This window comes from Lytechinus variegatus, chromosome 5 (assembly GCF_018143015.1).
Source record: "Lytechinus variegatus isolate NC3 chromosome 5, Lvar_3.0, whole genome shotgun sequence".
Taxonomy (NCBI): domain Eukaryota; kingdom Metazoa; phylum Echinodermata; class Echinoidea; order Temnopleuroida; family Toxopneustidae; genus Lytechinus; species Lytechinus variegatus.
Window position 1 is genome coordinate 23005516 of NC_054744.1, and position 18049 is coordinate 23023564.

Genomic DNA, 18049 nt, shown 5'->3' on the forward strand with positions numbered 1-18049 from the left:
TACCGTGTTCTGATTAAAATCTATGTATTTTTAGTCATTTTATGTTTGTAAACTATTGACAGATGATGGGAGGATCTGTAATATGAACTAAGATCCTTTTGAATATCCCTGGACACCAGTCGATGTGTCTTTCAATTATCTTCTATTTGGAATTTCTTATTCCTTTTGCCAGCAATAAAATAAATTTGAAAGTAAATCAAATAAACACTTACAGGCAAACATGCACATCATCAAAGGCATTAGTGAGAAGTACACACCCAAGGTTCAGTACTTATGGAAAAGATCTAACACGCATAGTGCATAGCTGAGGGTGTTTGGACTGTTTAATGACAATTGTACAAAAATACCATATAAGCAAAAAGATTTATATTATGTTTAAAAGAGAGTGATGTGGATCCTAAATATTCAATAAACCATCCTCATCTCAAAACCATGATAGGCAAAAGAATTAGTCATACATGTCAGTACCAGGCATTAGCAACTTTGCATGTTTAGCTATTAAATAAACGACTGATCGTGGCAAATACACATTCAAATAAGAGCTATATCACCTTTTTTTTTATTTCTACAAAATGACAATAGAGAAATACACTCACATTTGTCCGGCCATCATTTTCAAATTCTCTGACTGATGTAAGGCTTCCTGATACAGGTGTTAGATGTTGTACTGGAGTTGATACTCTGTCAACCTCTTCACCACCGTCAATGTTTTCTGCTAACCATGCTACAAAATAAAAGAATAAGGTAGATAAAAATACACCTGTAATATTTGGGAGCCCTGCATTAATAATCAAGATACTTTTATAAACCCTGAAATTATGATTTCAAAGATATTCATACACTGTATATATCTTTTTGTATTCACATTATTTTTTGGTTGGGCGTAATTGAATTACAAAGAATAGCCTACATACATGTACACGAAACAATGAAAAAAGTTTGGTTAGAAATGCCAACTCAAAATAATAAGCAACAGGTCTTCTCCTAGTTCAAATATGTATTGTGTATACACCAGTTGATCTTTAATTCCTGTAGATCAAACTGTGCTGTACAATAAGTAATATGGTATGTTTTCAAATCACTTGGAAATTTAAGATGAGAAAATGGTGAATCTTTTTTTTTCAATGACATTTGGAATAGATAATAGGCACATTGACTTACAGTTGTGTGATGCTACCGACGGGGGTCTCTCTATCTCTGCTTTTGGGTCTAGTGTTGGCGCTACTCGAGGTAAAGCCTTCTTTTTCTTATTGGCTGATTTCTGAGCGGCAGTAGCCATGGCGATGGTGTGGTCTCCTAGCTAAGAATTAGTGTTTTTTCTATCTTCTCTCAAACATCATACATGTACCGGTAAGTTCTACAAAATTAAAGAAAGGGGGTCATAATGCAGAAAAATGTGGGAAAATACTGTCAATTAATACAATGTAAAGTTTTCTTATTTGACTGCAAGTACATGTAATTTTGAAGAAAGTGTGAACATACAACAATGTCCACAACTAAGTCATATATCGTATTCATATTGAAGAAGAAAGAGTGGAGGAGGAAGAGAAATAAACAATATAAAACAAGATGTAATGACTAGATTCTAAATCACAGGCCTAAATGATGCATAGTTATCCTCAAATTTGCAAGAATTATAAATGTACATCAGTTGGATATCACAAAATATTTCTTCTTTTCTTTTGCCCCCTCTTTTTTCTGTAGAATCAATAATTCCTTTACGTTTACCTTTTTTTTTTCTCTGTTATTCTTTTTATTTCCCCCCCTCTTATTTTTTTGTATATAATCAATATTGTTTTTGCTTTTTTTAAATTTCTTTCTCTGTTAGTCTTCTTTCTGATGTACTTTGGGGGTATATATATTTTTTTTAAACAAGTGCACACCTAGTTACCAATAATGCATATAGCATTTCCATTTATTTGAAAGCAGGATAAAAGAGCATTGTAGATTAAATGCCTTGCTCACGGGCATAGGTGCAGCGGTAGGGGATCGAACTCCGGACTTTGGGGGTATATTGCTACAGGACCATTTGGCACTTTTTGCTTTAAATTTATCTTGATAGTCAATAACTTTTTTTCATTCCTTGACAAAGGGTAATGACAAAAATATTGGAAATTTTAATACCTGTTTTTTTTATATTCACTTTTGTCTTTCATCAATCAAAACCAGTTTTATGCAATGTCAACAAGATTCATACACGAACTGAAACTACATACATGTAACATTATGTTTAAGCTGTCTACATACATGTATATTTCATTTTTTATTGTTTTCTACAGCGTATATATTTCTGGGGGTGTGACGTGGGCCACCATTTATAAACCTAGTCCCTAATGTTTTTGCTTGCTTGAACAGGCAACCATGGAAAAAAAAATAGTGCGGAGGCTGGAACTTGATCTACATAACAAAAGACCAGGCAAAAATAGTTAATCATGACTTGTCTTAATTGTCTTGTCTTTCAGTTAATGCCCACAATCATTATACTGATTATTATGGCATATGAACGTCAAGATCGACTTGACTTACGTTGTACCATGCTTACCAGGACCGGTAATATACATGTACATGTATGTAGACCAACTTTATTGCCAAATTTAAAAACAAAGAATGGAAATTGGAATAGATATTATGGATGTGTGAATTTCAACAATAAAATCCTGAAAAAAAACTTATTGGTGATTTGGTCTGACATAAATTTGGCTTAATGGACCAGTGCCAACTCTCGATGCTCTGCTATGGCTCCCGCTCTGGTTCATTTTAACTTATAGGCCTAGGGCCAGGCCATAACCAAATTTGTGTAAGACGAGACTTGTCAAGGCTCTATTCCCAATATTAAATAACAGGACAATGTCAATACTCAATAGTAATAATAGCCACTCGCACTCTCAAGTACAACATCACTTATGCCATGGCATGAGGCCTCTATACACCGACACTCACTCGTAAAGAAGTGCATACTTTTATTAACACCACCACCATGCATCGATCTCTACCAGTACCACCACCACAAAAAACTTTATCGATGCATGGGGTCAGCACATTATGCAAGGTGCGGAGCATGTTCGTCAGAGAGTGACACGTATCGCAGGTTCGCCTCCTCTCTCCCATTACGTAACGTGGATATTTGAAGTTGAAAAAGATATCGGGAACTACGAAAATGTCGAGCGGTCATCGAGGGAAACAAGGCGGGAAACGCCCCCGACCATCTACCGGCTCTAGTCCAGAAGGACCTGCTCTCTTGCCTGCCATTAAGAATCTGTTAGCAGAGGAGATAGGAAAGGTTCTAGATAGAATTCAAGTTTTGGAACTTAACTTTGAAGCCAAAATAAAGAAATTTGAAGAAAAACTTAACGATGTTGTGAATTCGGTCACTTTTAATGAACAAAGTATTTCAGAACTTCAGCAGAAAATAAAGGAGGATAAGGAAATAGTCAACCAGGAAATTGACAGTCTCAAGGCATACATTAATCGGGAAAATTTACTTTTCCACGGAATAGCAGAAGGTAATCAAGAGGAAAATGTGGAGAACCTTTTACGGGACTTTTTTGTGGAGCACCTTAGATTTGATAGAGCGGTTGCAGATAGGATTGAATTTCAACGAGCCCATCGGATCAACTCTACCAGAAGACCGCGCCCCATCATTGCAAGATTTTTGAGATATAAAGATCGCGCTGCTGTGTTTCAAAAGGCGAAGAATTTGAAAGGTTCACACATGTTTATTACAGAGGATCTCCCACTGCGAATAAGAGAACGTCAACGAGCTCAATTGCCAGCCTTAAAGGCAGCCCGGTCTTCAGGTAAGATGGCTTATTTCTCCCGAAGCGAACCTTGGAAGTTGTACATCGATCGAGTTTATGTGCCACGGGAGAGGCAACATGCGTTCATTCGGCCACTTCCTACGGAGACACATCCCGGTAACCCAGGAATACGTCTTCAGGTAGCTGCTGGTGCAGAGCATAATCTCCCGGAATAAGCAACTGGCGCTATGAGATTGCAAGGAGAAAAGCTTGGATAAGTATCATTTATGTTTACATTCGCTTACACTAAGCATTTAATTTTCTAGACAACGGAGTTAAAGAGGTTTTTCGCTAAGTGAGACCCTTCTAAACATCATTTAAACCGTTTAACTGATAAGAATTTGGTTTGATAAATATTTCATAACAAATTGCGAGTCAACTGAAAGCAAAATTGTTTCATTATTTGTGGAAGATGCAATGAGGATGATTGAAGAATGGTATATTCCTATTCAAACCAAAAAAGCAAGAGAAATGCAGGATAAAGAAGACAGGAAAATATAACAGCAATAACTAAAGCGTGGTGTGAGAACAAATATTGTGCACTCTTATCAACATTGATCACTGCTGGATGGAGAACGAGTTTAATACTAAAAACTATTTTTTTTAAGGAAGGAAAGGAGATGAAGCGTTTCAAAAGTGAAAAGCAACAGGGCTTATATTTTTATTATTAAAGATATTTCATGCAACAAGAAGAATCTTTATCTAGAATGAAGAAACTAGAAGACGTTGATGGAACAATCACCCTTTCTTTATGATTTTGTGGAAAAGATATATAGGTACACAAATATTACCTAACTTACAATTAATTAATTTTGAGCATGAATTTGCAAGGTATGAAGGGTTTTCTCAAGGAGCTCTTGGCTCATTCACTAAACCACTTTTAGCCCCAAAAAGGGGGTAGAAAGAAAAAAAAGGAATGGAATGCACATGACAGTAAATCTTCTTAGTCTAATTTAAAGGCATAACCTTAAATCAGTTTCATAAAAGAATAAATATTGCCAGAGAAGGTAATAGACAGGATGAATAGCTTTGTGTGCATTTACAATTTTGCATCATTGCTGGTGACTATGTATTACGTCTTTTTCTATCGCACATCCCAGGTTTTTGTTTTTGTTTGTTTGTTTGTTTTTATAATAAGCACACGGGATGACTCTTCCAACAATTAGAATGTTTGAAATTTTATTAATGGTTATTGATCTACATATTCAATGAAACAAAAAAAAATGAAGGAATAGAAAGATTTGCTTCAGGCAGATAGCTTTAATTGGCAGAGAACATTATTTGAATAGAGCTATATGTTACAATGGCTCTAAACAAATTAGCATGGGCAATTTGAATAGCTCCATTAACGTTATTGAATGTAACCAGCTAATTGAGAGGCAAGAAATCTGCTTTATTTTGTTCTAGTTGTTTTTATTAAAACGACGCTATTTTATATGGAATCTTAAGTATTCTACCATTTATTTTATTGATTTTCCTTTTCTTCATTCCTTTATCACGTATAATGCTAGTTTAATAAATGGCACATGGTTATAGCAGTTCTTCTCATACCAAATCTCAATTTGTATTGGTTTACAGAAGAATAACAAAAGAAGCCACTCGGCAAGGGTGAATCGGAAAATGATTGTTTTGCATCATGCCTTAATGATTAATTGTTCACTGAACTCAACTTGATTGAAATAATTTCGATCAATGAAAGCGATGCTATGTCAAGTGCTATGTTGGTCAGGTTCTTTTTTTTTATTATTTTGATCGCGTGTTACATTATTACACATACCACTTGGCAACACTCAGTTGATCATGCATACCTGAATGTCTGTTCATATTTAGCCAGCTTTTGTAATTTGTTTTCATTATGAAAGGAATGTCAAAAGGAATAAAATCACCTTATTTGTTTTTATGATAGTCGACATTACATTCCACTTGACAGGGAAAATTCCACATTGTTGCGAATAGAATTGTTACGCTGATTATTTTTGTCCATCCCAAATTGAATACGAATGTTTTTTTAGGGCGGGGTGCTGGATGGTAGATTGGCTTTAAAGAGTGGCTGGATAGCAGATGGTATAAATTGGCTTTAAAGAATGTCATAAAAGCTTGCATTCAAGCATTGTCCAACGGAGTTTATACATATTCAGTGGCTGACCGTGGCCCGGAGGACGCGAGGCGTTGGGGGGGCGGCATTGTTCACAGACAATGCAGTGCCCCCCCCCCAGTGCTTAGTCTCGTCCGGGTCGCGGTCCGCTACTGACCACTCCGCAAGTATCAGTCAATTATGCGTACCTTGCATTAACTAAAATTAAGGACTTTTTTTTTTTTTTTTTTTATTCATCCAAACTTTCACATTTATGGGTACAGTGCCGGTTTAAAAAAGATTTCATTCGATACCGTATTATACTTTGTATACCAGAATTTCACATCTCAATTATTGTAAGAGGGGGTCTGATATCATGCATCAGTATGCCATTATGTTCGATCAAAAAGACAAGCTACAATGCTGGATGTTAATACATTGTATTATATTCTTATATACATGCCACTCAGCAAGGTTGAATAGAAAAATCATTGTTTTGCATCATGCCTTGATGCCTGACTGTTTACTGAACTTCAAGGTTGAAATAATTACGATGAAATCGATGCTATGTCAAGTGCAACATTGATTAGGCACTTTTTTTTTGTTTGATCGCATGTTACGTTTTTACACATGCCACTTGGCAACACTCAGTTGAACATGTATACCTTATTGTCCATATTTCGCCAGTTTTGAATATATTTTCATTAAGAGTGGAATGTCAGAAAGTATAAAATTACTTTAATTGTTTTAATGATAGTTTACATTACATTCCACTTGACAAGGGAAATTCCACATTATTGTGAATGGAATTGTTACTCTGATTATTTTTGGTCATTTAAACATTGGCCAACGGAATTTATACAGAGTCATGTCATTCCGCAAATTGTGCGTGCCTTGTATTAACTAAAACTAAATGATCATTTTTTTTTATTCATCCAAATTTTCACAGTTATCAGGGTGGAGTGTCGGTTAGAAAAAGATTTGACACAATACCGTATTTATACTTTGTACACCAGAATTTCACATCCCAATTATTGTAAGAGTGGAGCTGATATCTCCATCGGTATGCCATTATGTTCATTCTAAAAGTTACAATGATTGAGGTTAATACAATGTGTACCTCTTTCACACATGCCACTCGGCAAGGGTGAATAGGAAAACGACTGTTTTGCATCATGCCTTAATGCCTAATGGTTTATTGAACTTGATTGAATTAATCAAGATAAATGGTATCGTTGCTATGTCAAGTGTTATATTGATTAGGCATATTTTCTCGGTTGTTTGAACCGTGTAACGAGTGTTCAAACATGCCACTTGGCAACACTCAGTTGATCAGGCATACTGTCGTATTTCCACAGTTTTGAACATATTATTAAGAGTGAATTGTCAAAGGGTATAAATTTATCTTAATTGTTTTTTTAAGTGATAGTCACATTGCATTCACTCGACTGGGAAAATTCCACATTGTTACGAGTGGTCAGATATACTGCATCGGAATGCCACTATGGTCGTTCAAAACTGAAGATCAATGCTTGAAGTTAATATATTGTGTACCTCATATACATGCCACTCGTCAAGGGTGGGTCGGAAAATATTTGTTTGGTATTATGCCGGGGTATCATGCCTTAATGCCCTCTTGTTAATTTAACTTGAGCAGGCTCTTATGTGCTGTTGTTGGTCGCGAGATAGATACTTAACATCTTGAAGCAGATTTTTTGAGAATGGAATAAATAGATACTTGGGCCCTTGGGTGTGATATTGTTACTCTTTCACAAGATTAAGTCCGGTATGATGACAACAAACCTTGGTCCTGATGATTAGTTAGGAAGGGGGCTTTAGGCAAGTGAGCTGACTTAATGAGGAAATAAATGGTAAACAAATGGTTAGCCTTTTCTTTTTTTAACTAAGCATACTGATGAAGTATGTCGAATAGTAGCCGCTTAAACTATTTTGTATATACCTGATATATCTCAATAACAAAGGAAGGAAACAGATAAGATGGTGGATAAAAAAGCTTATTGTAGGGGGATGTCCTATATTTCGATTAAGATATAGTCAGGAAACCGTTGACAAAAAAGCATATCAAGCGTAAAGGTGCATTGTTTTATGTTCTGTTTATAATTAATTCTTTATTAATACTTCGCCTCATTATTACCCTGGGAAAACTAACTTTCATGAATGCGAAGATGTCGTCAATTTAAAATTGTGCTTTTTTGAAAGGTAATCATTGTATCGAGAATATTTTTAATGGGATACAATTATTAAAGGGGAAGTAGCCCCTGACATGGGGTTTATAGTGAGAATGGAAAGGGATCGTTAGCGGGTACAGGTCATAATCTGTCGGGTCTGATGCCCTTTTTTTGAAAAAAATGAAATCTATTCTTTTTTTAGAAACGTGCATGTCATGTTTATTAACATGATTAAAGATATTGTAAATAATATACAAAAGAAAAAAAAGAAAGATAATTGATATTAGTTCAAATTATTTTGGTTTTTAATTTCAATTCTTTATTATGTCTCATATTTGCATTGGTTTCTTTTTTATATTTTGGCATTTGATTCCTTTCATTTTAATGTTTTTTGTCGTTTTGTTGTTTAAATTCATTTTCCTAGGTGTCGCGGGGGGGGGGGGGGGGGCGGCGAATACGGGAATTATAGGTTAAGTTCTAATGCTTACGACACTATGGCGATTCCCTTTGTTGTGTGTGAATTGGGAGGTGTGTCTTTGTGGGGAATGTATGGTTATTGTTTGTTATGTATCTCTCTGTCCGCATGGGTGTGGACGTCTCAGTGAAAATGATGTTAGGATCAAGGATAGCAGATGTGTATTTGAAAGTGCCTCGCCGTCAGTATTTAGAAGCAGTAAAATGTGGACAAGTATATTATTACTTATAAATAATTTATATGGAGTGTAGCACTAGTAAGATATCCATTGATTGTAATTTCATCTCTCTAAATGTAAAAGGGATAAGAGAAGAATCAAAGAGGAGAAAAATTTTTGATTGGTGTCGTGATAAACGTTCAGATATTGTATTTTTGCAGGAGACATTTAGTACGAAAGATATCGAAGAGAGGTGGAAAAAACAATGGGTTGGAAATATATATTTCAGTCATGGTACGAGTCATAGTAAAGGAGTTAGTATACTTGTAGATGCTAAGCTAGATGCCCAAGTTTTAAAAGTCATTGCTGATGAAGAAGGTCGGTTTATAATTTGGAAATGCAACATACAGGGGTTTGATTTAGTTTTAGCAAACGTTTATTTCCCAGTTCGAGGGAAAGAATCGGAGCAAATAACTTTTTTGAGGAAGCTCAATACAACATTAAAAAGAATAAATGAGAATAATTACCCCATAATAATAGGAGGAGATTTCAATATGATACGAGATAAAGACCTAGATTATAGGGGTACTTGTAAGCAAAATATGAATTCCAAATTTGAATCTCTTTTCAATGATTTTTTGATTGAATATAAATTGATAGATATATGGAGGAAAAGAAATGGAATTAAAAAACAATATACCTACAAACAAATGAACCCTTTCATGCAAAGTAGATTGGACTATTGGTTTGTATCAGAAACTTTAGAAGAGATTATTTCAAATTGTAAAATACTTCCATCCTTAGCACCAGATCATTCAGCAGTTCAGTTGCATTGCTATAATCTGCCATCTGATTTAAAATTTAAAAGTTCTTACTGGAAATTCAATAATAGTTTATGTAACGATGAAGATTTTAAGAAAAAGATGAAAGAGGAAATTTTAAGATTGAAGGAAGAATTTAAAGAAGAAATTGCAGATAAGAGAGTTCTCTGGGATTTTCTAAAAATGAAAATTGGCAGTTTTACAAGAAAATATTCTAAAGAAAAGGCTAAGATACGGAAGGAAAAAATAAAGATTTTGGAGAAAGAAATATTGGTTTTAGAAAACGATCTTTTAGGAAAGGTAGACAGGCAAAAAATAGAATTATTAGAAGGTAAACAAAATGAATTAAAAGCAATTTATAATTACGTAAATGAGGGAGTGAAGGTAAGATCTAGAGCATCATATTATGAAAGTGGTGAAAGAGATACAAGGTATTTTACTCAACTGATGGAATCTAATAAAAGAAAAACAGTAATACGTAAACTAATGATAGAAGGAAAAATCAGTTTTAATCAAAATGAAATAATTCAAGAAATACAAAGATTTTACAGTAAATTATACTCGCAACAGGAAGGCGAAAAATACGAGATTATGGAAGATACCTTTTTTCAAGATATACCGGAATTAGAACCGGCTTCAAGAGACATTTGTGAAGGAAAAGTTACTCAAGGTGAATGTTTGGAAGCTTTAAAACAAATGAAACTTAATAAAACACCGGGAAACGATGGGCTTAGTGTTGAATTCTATTTAGTATTTTGGTCTATAATAGGAGATTTGATAGTAGACGCTTTAAATGAATCTTTTTCTAAGGGGGAACTTTCGGCACATCAAAAACAAGCAGTTATTATTATGTTTGCGAAAGACGGAAAAGACCCTTTGTTTACTAAGAATTACAGGCCAATTTCATTACTGAATGTCGACTATAAGATTTTAGCAAAAGCTCTCTCAATAAGAATTAAAAAAGTATTGCATGAAATTATTCATATTGATCAGGTTGGATATATAAATGACAGAAATATAGGAGAGGCAGTAAGGTTAATAGACGACATGATTTTTTATACGAAACAAAATAATATTCCGGGCTATTTAATGGCAATAGACTTTGAAAAAGCATTCGACTCTGTGTCCCACGTATTTTTACAAAATGTTTTACGTCAGTTCGGTTTTGGAGCATCTTGGTGTAGGTGGATTAAAACATTATATAATAAAGCCTCAAGCTGTGTTTTTAATGGAGGCATATCTACAGGGTATTTCTGCGTTGAAAAGGGGGTAAGGCAGGGGGACCCGCTCTCTCCCTATTTATTTATTTTATGTATCGAGGTCTTAGCTCATTCGATTCGTAAAAATTCCGATATACGTGGAATTCACTTTGGTGATTTTGAAGTTAAACAAATACTTTATGCAGATGATATGACCCTTTTCATAAAAGATCCGTTATCAATAGATAACATAGAAAAAACCTTTGAAAATTTTGAAAAAATATCAGGTTTGAGAATAAATAAAGACAAAACCTTTATTTTGCTGTTAGGCCCCCTCTCCGAAGAAAACGTTAGAATGCCTTTTGGTAAAGTAGTAGAAGTCATTAAAATATTGGGTATAACTTTTTCATTGGATGTGGAGGTACAGGAAAGGATAAATTATAAAGAGATCTTAAGCAAAATTAAAAATTTGTTGAATTGGTGGAAACAGAGAGATCTCACTCTAATGGGAAAAATTCAATTGTTGAAAACATTTGCACTCTCGAAAATAATTTTTGTATCGTCACTCACCCCAGTACCACCTTGGGTTTTTCATGATATTGAAACGTTAATGTTTGAATTTTTATGGAATGGGAAAGACAAAATAAAAAGGAACATTATGTGCATGGATTACGAAAAAGGAGGGCTTAGAATGATAGATTTTAACTTATTTGTATTTGCACAAAGGATTATGTGGTTAAAGAGACTCATACTCGGAGATTCGAAAATAGGATGGAAACGATTTTTTATAAATAGGACACGTAATTTTGGAGGCTTACTAATACTTTTTAGTAACATATCTTTAAATTTGTGCAGATTGTCCCTACCAAGCTTTTACATAAGTTTGTTGGAAATATGGGGTGCTACGAAAGAAATATTGCTTAAAAAGGAAACGTCAAAAAGAAATGAGATATTCTTTAATAATAAATTTATACGTTTGGACGGAAATATGCTATTTGAAGAAAGCTTATTTCTTAGAAATATTTATAAAATACATCATTTAGTTGATGACAGGGGTAATTTTAAATCATCTAGAGCCTTCCAGAGGATGGGATTAAAAGAAGATGAGATAGAATATCTCCACACAGTATATAAAAATATTCCAGCAACGTGGAAATGTCTCTTGAAGAAAACAGACACATGCAGGGACACAGCTTTAAATTTCGAATTTATGTTTCATGGAAATGTGAACACAATAGCTAATGTTACATCAAAGAAAATCTATGAAGCTTTGTTAAACATGAAATCTGAGAGGTCATGCGCTGTTAAAAACATTGAAAGAATATATGACTTTTCTGAAAAAGATACTGATACAATATTTTTAAGACCTAGGGTAGCTACCTTAAATAGCAAGTTAAGGGAGTTTCAATTTAAATTGCTGTATGAACTTGTATATACTAAAAAATATTTGTTTAGATTTAAATTATCAACACATAATCTATGTTCGTTCTGTGGCAAATGTGAAGAGACATATGAGCACATATTCTTCACCTGCGAATACATAAAAACTTTATGGAAAGACTGTGGTTGTTTATTTAAATTACGTCAAATAGAAAATGTTAATTGGAAGGATATTCATATTGGAGTTAAGGTTTTTGATATAGGGAAGGAACAATTACTAAATCATATTATCTTTCTAATCAAATTTATGATCTTTGAGTATAGTAAGGCTAGAAGAAGACCCCCAACCCCTCAAGAGATAAGGAAAAAGATATTGGAAAATGAAAAGGAGGAAAAAAGAATAGCAGAGGCACGTGGAAAATTATCCGGTCACCTGAGGAAGTGGGACAACTTTCACACTTCACGATAACGAGGCACTCAGAATCCATTTGTTTTTGTTTTTAATTAATGCATGATATGCACTTATTTTCATGACAGCTGCCTTAACACTTATGCGGACAGATGAAATGCATTTGATCTGGTGGAGGTATGTGTGTGTGAGGGTATGTGTGCGGGTGTGTGTGTGTAAGGGTGTGTGGGCAGGGGGTGTTTGTGCGTGAATCGGTTTGAGTGTGATGGGGGTGGGATGTGAGTGTGCGGGAAGGTCCGAAGATTATCAATAGTAATTCTTCTCTCATAAATCCCATATTTTAATAAACTTACAGGTTTCTTTACAGAGTTTTCTTTGTGATAAATGGTGAATAATTTGATTTTAGGCTGTACTTTTTTTTCTCTTACAATTATATATAAAAATGTAAGAGAAAAGAATGTACATCAGACACTTACAACAAATTGAATTGATTTAGAATTTATTTATGACATTGTTTAAATTCATTTTTGTTAAGAATTGTCAAATGTAACCATAATATTTGTAAGTTCAAATCAAACTTTGTAATGAACGTTATATGGCCAAATCGTGGTTTTGGAAACCACTCATAGATTTGTGTACGCGCATTTGTGTACAAAGTGAATGGAGGTGGAAATAGGGAACCGTGCGTGCGACTGAATAAAGCGCTGCTGTATGAAGTGAATGGTGGTTACCTATATCACGATAATGCCCGTTATATTTTACTATGTTCAATTGTGTTTTATGAGAGAAGAGAATAAAAGATTACTAAAAAAAAAAAAAAGCACAGCACAGGGCATTGCAGGGACACCGACGGCTCATCATACGCCAGGCGCTATGGCGCACAGCGAACACGAACACTAAACAGCGACAGGTGCATGGCTAAATCAACGCACAGTAGTATCGGAATTTACAAAATAAGGGTAACTGCAAACTTACTGTTTTACATAGCCTGAATCCATAATACACGATTGAGCTTATATTTTTAGAAGAATCATGAAGATACCATGCATGAAGCCAAAAACATGATCGTATTTCTCCCGGAAGCAATCCACCATTTTTGGTCAAGCGGCTCCAGTTGCTTGGCAAAGCTGTCATTATTTACAGCATGACGTCATAGGCCATTTATTATGCTAATGAGGAGGGCTCTTACCATCCGCTTTCTTTTTGCTGGGTAGATACGGTAGGCCTATATAATATTAGATAGGTTGGAGTTTTTTTTTTGTTTTTGTTTTTTACATCTTCATATCGAGGAATTCATTATCAACAATATGAGCATACAGATGTATTACAGAAAATACATTTCAACGCACCATTACTAGAATGAGCATCCGTCCCCGGCCGATCATTAAAAAGCTTTGATGCTATAGTCTCTCAGTCTCATCTGACAATACTGTATAACTTATATGATTCTGTCATGAACGAGGAAAAAAAAAACAGAATTGCAATTTGGCGGCCAATTTCAAAAGGAAATGTCCAAAAAGCTCAATATATGGGTCTACTCTTAAGCGTACCCCCCCCCCCTCCCCGAGTTTTCAAAAGCAAGCAAAAGAATAGGGCCGAGTAGAATAAGGAGAAAAGAATCGAGAGACTGCATCGAATTCCCTTATTGAAAACCCTAGCTGGCTACTGGGCTAGCTGGCTCAATTATTTTAGTAAATAAAGAACTTTTTACAGACTATAGCTGTCGGACTTACCCAACACCATCATCATATTCTGTTCTATTAATTTGCTCTTTAATTATGTTCTTGTTCATTTATTAGTTGTTACATAACCCTATTGTAATGGAATCTTTGTCCTTTTTCAGTGGTTTTGTTTCATATTTTGCTTTTGAATTGTTTTTATCTTGAAGCTAGATAGGAATACAAACTTGGACGGAGTTTTCCAAACCTTTTCTTTTTGTATCCCGGCTTGATATGCTAACTTCGTACGTTTTTTTTTAATGCAAATGCAAATTCCATTGGCTGTGGAAGCCAAATAATACGAGAGAGAAGCGCGAGCTGATTTTTTTTCATATTGAAATTGAAATTCATAAAAGGGTGATTATTTTTCGTTCTAATTGGTATTCTTAATTAATTTAGGGTTTAATCTAGTTGTTAAATGGTCTATAATAATTTCCATTTGAAAAAAACAATGTAAAACAAAAGATGAAAAAACAAAGAAATATCTAAGAAATTTTTAAAAGCAACGAAATAGGGGCCTACACAAAGGAAAAAATTGACTTTCGCGATTTTTCTTTATGGAATCCTTTAAACTAGATTACAAAGATGACATCTGCAAAAAAATGAAGAAAGAAAATTTAAAGTGAAATAAAAAAAATATGCAAATAATGTTTTCCATGAATAAATTTGCATATCTTATTCATAATAATAAAAAATAATCATTTTCATTTTTTATACTAGCTTGTAGTTTATGTGATAAAGAATGTGCGTGCCAAATTTTTGGTGCAATCTTCTTTTTTCCCACTCCTCGCCTTACATTTGCGTTGCCGCATAGGAGGGCGGGGTGGCGATCAATTAATCCACACCCCTCCCCTATCATACGACTTACACAATTAAATAGGCATCCATTTTTACACAAGTCGTTTTTATAGTGCATTTAAAAATAAAATAATTTCCTGGAAATAAAGCATTGTTAAAATTCTCAAGGAAGGACTTAGTGTGCCACAGACACGTTTTGTGCCAACGGTATTATCTTTATATGCCTACAGTCGTAATATTTTTTTTCTTTTTTTATGCAATACAGACTTTGCAAAACTACAATGTTGCTTGTATAATTGTGTTGATATGTGGATCAATTTCAAGTCAATCGGGGAATGGTGTATACAGTCCCCACACTTTTCGGAGAGGGGGGGGGGGGTGGCATGTACAATCATCCACCCCCACACTTTTCGAAATAAAGAATATATTGTTTAATCATTCTACTGTTGATATATGGATTCATCGTTAAATGCAGTCAAATTTCTGAAATTGGCGTTATTTTACATTCTGAAAATGCAAAATTTCTTACGCTGTCGCTCCTCTCCTGCGCTCGATTCTTACAAGAATTCGGCCGTGAAATTCTCTACGTTTAAGCTTATTGGAAAGGTTATTTCCACTGCATCATGGAAGTTCAGTTACAATAAGTCCAGTTATGAAAAAAGTGATGATTCCAATAACCATTAGATATGAATATAGCTACTATCCTCAATGAATAAAAAATCATTTAAATACACTTTCGTGAGGGGTCGGCTGGGAGATGATCTGTAAAAAGCGGGGGGTTTGGTCTATGTACTGTATTCTTCAAGTTATTTGTATATATGCTTACGATGAGTTACTGATGACATTGATCAAAGTGTCTGTACCATTTCATCCATCTATGTGGGACTTTAAATCACATTAATTAACACAACAATGTAATAAATATTTCAAAAAATGAATTTTACTCAAAATTTGGAATTTTGCATCATCTCCCAACAGGCTTGAAGATTATTCGAAATGTTTCCATTTTCCTATGCATCATTGTGATATTTCCACGATTTGGGAAGTTTATATTGTGGCCTGTGATTGCCTACGATCATTTCATATGGCACCCTTCAAGGGTGCTATCCCGATAATCATGATCCTATTTTTGTTTTCATTCTCATCTCACCTGTAACCAGTCAGCAAATGAGTTTTAATTTTTATATATTTCTTGTTCATATTTTTTTAAAGTTTACGGATATCATCCTCTGTAATAAGTAATTCATTATTTTAAACGAGTGAAACATTTTTAAAGGGGAATGAAATCTTTGGAACAAATAGGCTTGTGTAGAAACAGAAAAATCAAAGAATATAAAGAATAAAGAAAGTTTGAGAAAAATCAGACAAATAGTGAGAAAGTTATGAGCATTTGAATATTGCAATCACTAATGCTATGGTGATCCTCACATTGGCAATGCGACAACGTGTGATGTCACTGATGAACAACTTTCCCTTCAGTGGTGGACTATAAAATACCCTCAAAATGTCTCTTTTTGCTTTTTCTTATGATGATACAAACTCTTTATCCATGATGTATTCTTAATAAAAAAATATGTATTACATGCCCTCATGTAAACAGAACACATTATTTATGGATAGATGTGATAAAAGGGGCAATTCTAGTGAAATATATACTAAAGTAATGGGAGAGTTGTTCACAAGTGACATCACACATCTTTGTCGCATTGCCAATTTGCTATCTCCATAGCATTAGTGATCGCAATATTCAAATGCTCATAACTCTCTCATTATTTGTCCGATTTTTCTCAAACTTTCGTTGATCTGTTTCTTTGATTTTTATTTTTTCACACAAGCTATCTTGTTCCAATGGTTTCATTCTCCTTTAAGGCTCGCTATAAATGCTCACTGCCGAATTTTTTTTTCCGTATTACACTCCATTGACAGACAATTTAGTTATCATATTGTCTTTCAACTGGAAAATTTGTTCGCTTGCTTTGCTTTCTCGCATTTGGATACTACATGTAAATGTAATCAAGCAGTTTATGTCACAACAAATCCATTGTAATATAGCCATCGAAAAAAAACATCGTGATAATCCTTCAAGTGGAATATATCCCGTGATGTGCACACATGAAAGAGGTTTGGGGCAACGTTCTTTCTCCCACCTACTAAAATTTTGCTCGCCCGCTTGCATTAGGATAACTGTATAGTTCAATAGGTTTTATCACAACAAATTTATTGACATTGTTATTATACCGCAATAGCCATTGAGAAAATATTGAGAGGCATTTAACTGAAAGATAAAAGGATAATGTACACCCCTTATACATGCATAGCCCTATGTGTGCGAGGGTGTCCCCAAATCGAGGTCAATATTGCTCTCATCCCCTGGCTCCCCACTACTCTGACTAGATTTACGGCATTGAGTCAATCACAACAAGCAGGGATTTTTTTTATATTATCCTAAAGATCAAAAGGAAAATTTACTAGTTTTAATTCAAATGATTAGTGTGGAATGTTTAAGAGTTAATTATAACTTCTGAAAACTTCCCATTTTACTCGTAAGCGCAGAGCGAGTGATCGCTTAATTCTGAATATATATTACAGAAAAGAATATAATTATGAGGCACCTGCCCGGGGGGAGGGGCACACGTCATGTGTTTTTCAAGATAGGACACGTTACGTACGGTAACGTGATAAGGGTTTAGGGTCAAATATGTGGGGATGATACAACAAAATCAAAATGTTTTATAAAGGATGTCCTTTTTGCTATGTGTTTAGAGTCCGATTTTGCGAGGTGTGGAAGGTGGGGCCGTACTAAACTAAATGATGTGTAAAGGTAAAACCGACGACCGACGGACCCGTGAAATAACAATATCTGTACTAGCTTGTTTAGGGGTTCATTTCAGGGAATACTTGCTATAAAGTGTGTTGATTTGTTTCCAATACTTAATTGTCAGGGGTGCATTTTCAGAATGTGGAAAATACATCGCTGTACTTGTTTAGGGGCTCAGTTCTGGGAATATATACTTGCCAATAGTATTTGTTTC

The 18049-nt window shown here is 34.6% G+C and overlaps 1 protein-coding gene across 1 annotated transcript in view; it reads right to left on the bottom strand.

Annotated features, from left to right (window-relative positions):
* Positions 1–13646, bottom strand: part of LOC121415755 (autophagy-related protein 23-like) — a 42165-nt gene extending 28519 nt beyond the window's left edge. Inside the window, exons 1-3 of the mRNA XM_041609084.1 lie at positions 13477–13646; positions 1162–1357; positions 597–724 (exon numbers count right to left, since the gene is read on the bottom strand). Of these exons, the coding sequence (XP_041465018.1) occupies positions 597–724; positions 1162–1279 (246 nt within the window). The 5' untranslated portion in view covers positions 1280–1357; positions 13477–13646. The remainder of the gene's footprint in view (positions 1–596; positions 725–1161; positions 1358–13476) is intronic.
* Between the last annotated feature and the right edge of the window lie 4403 nt (positions 13647–18049).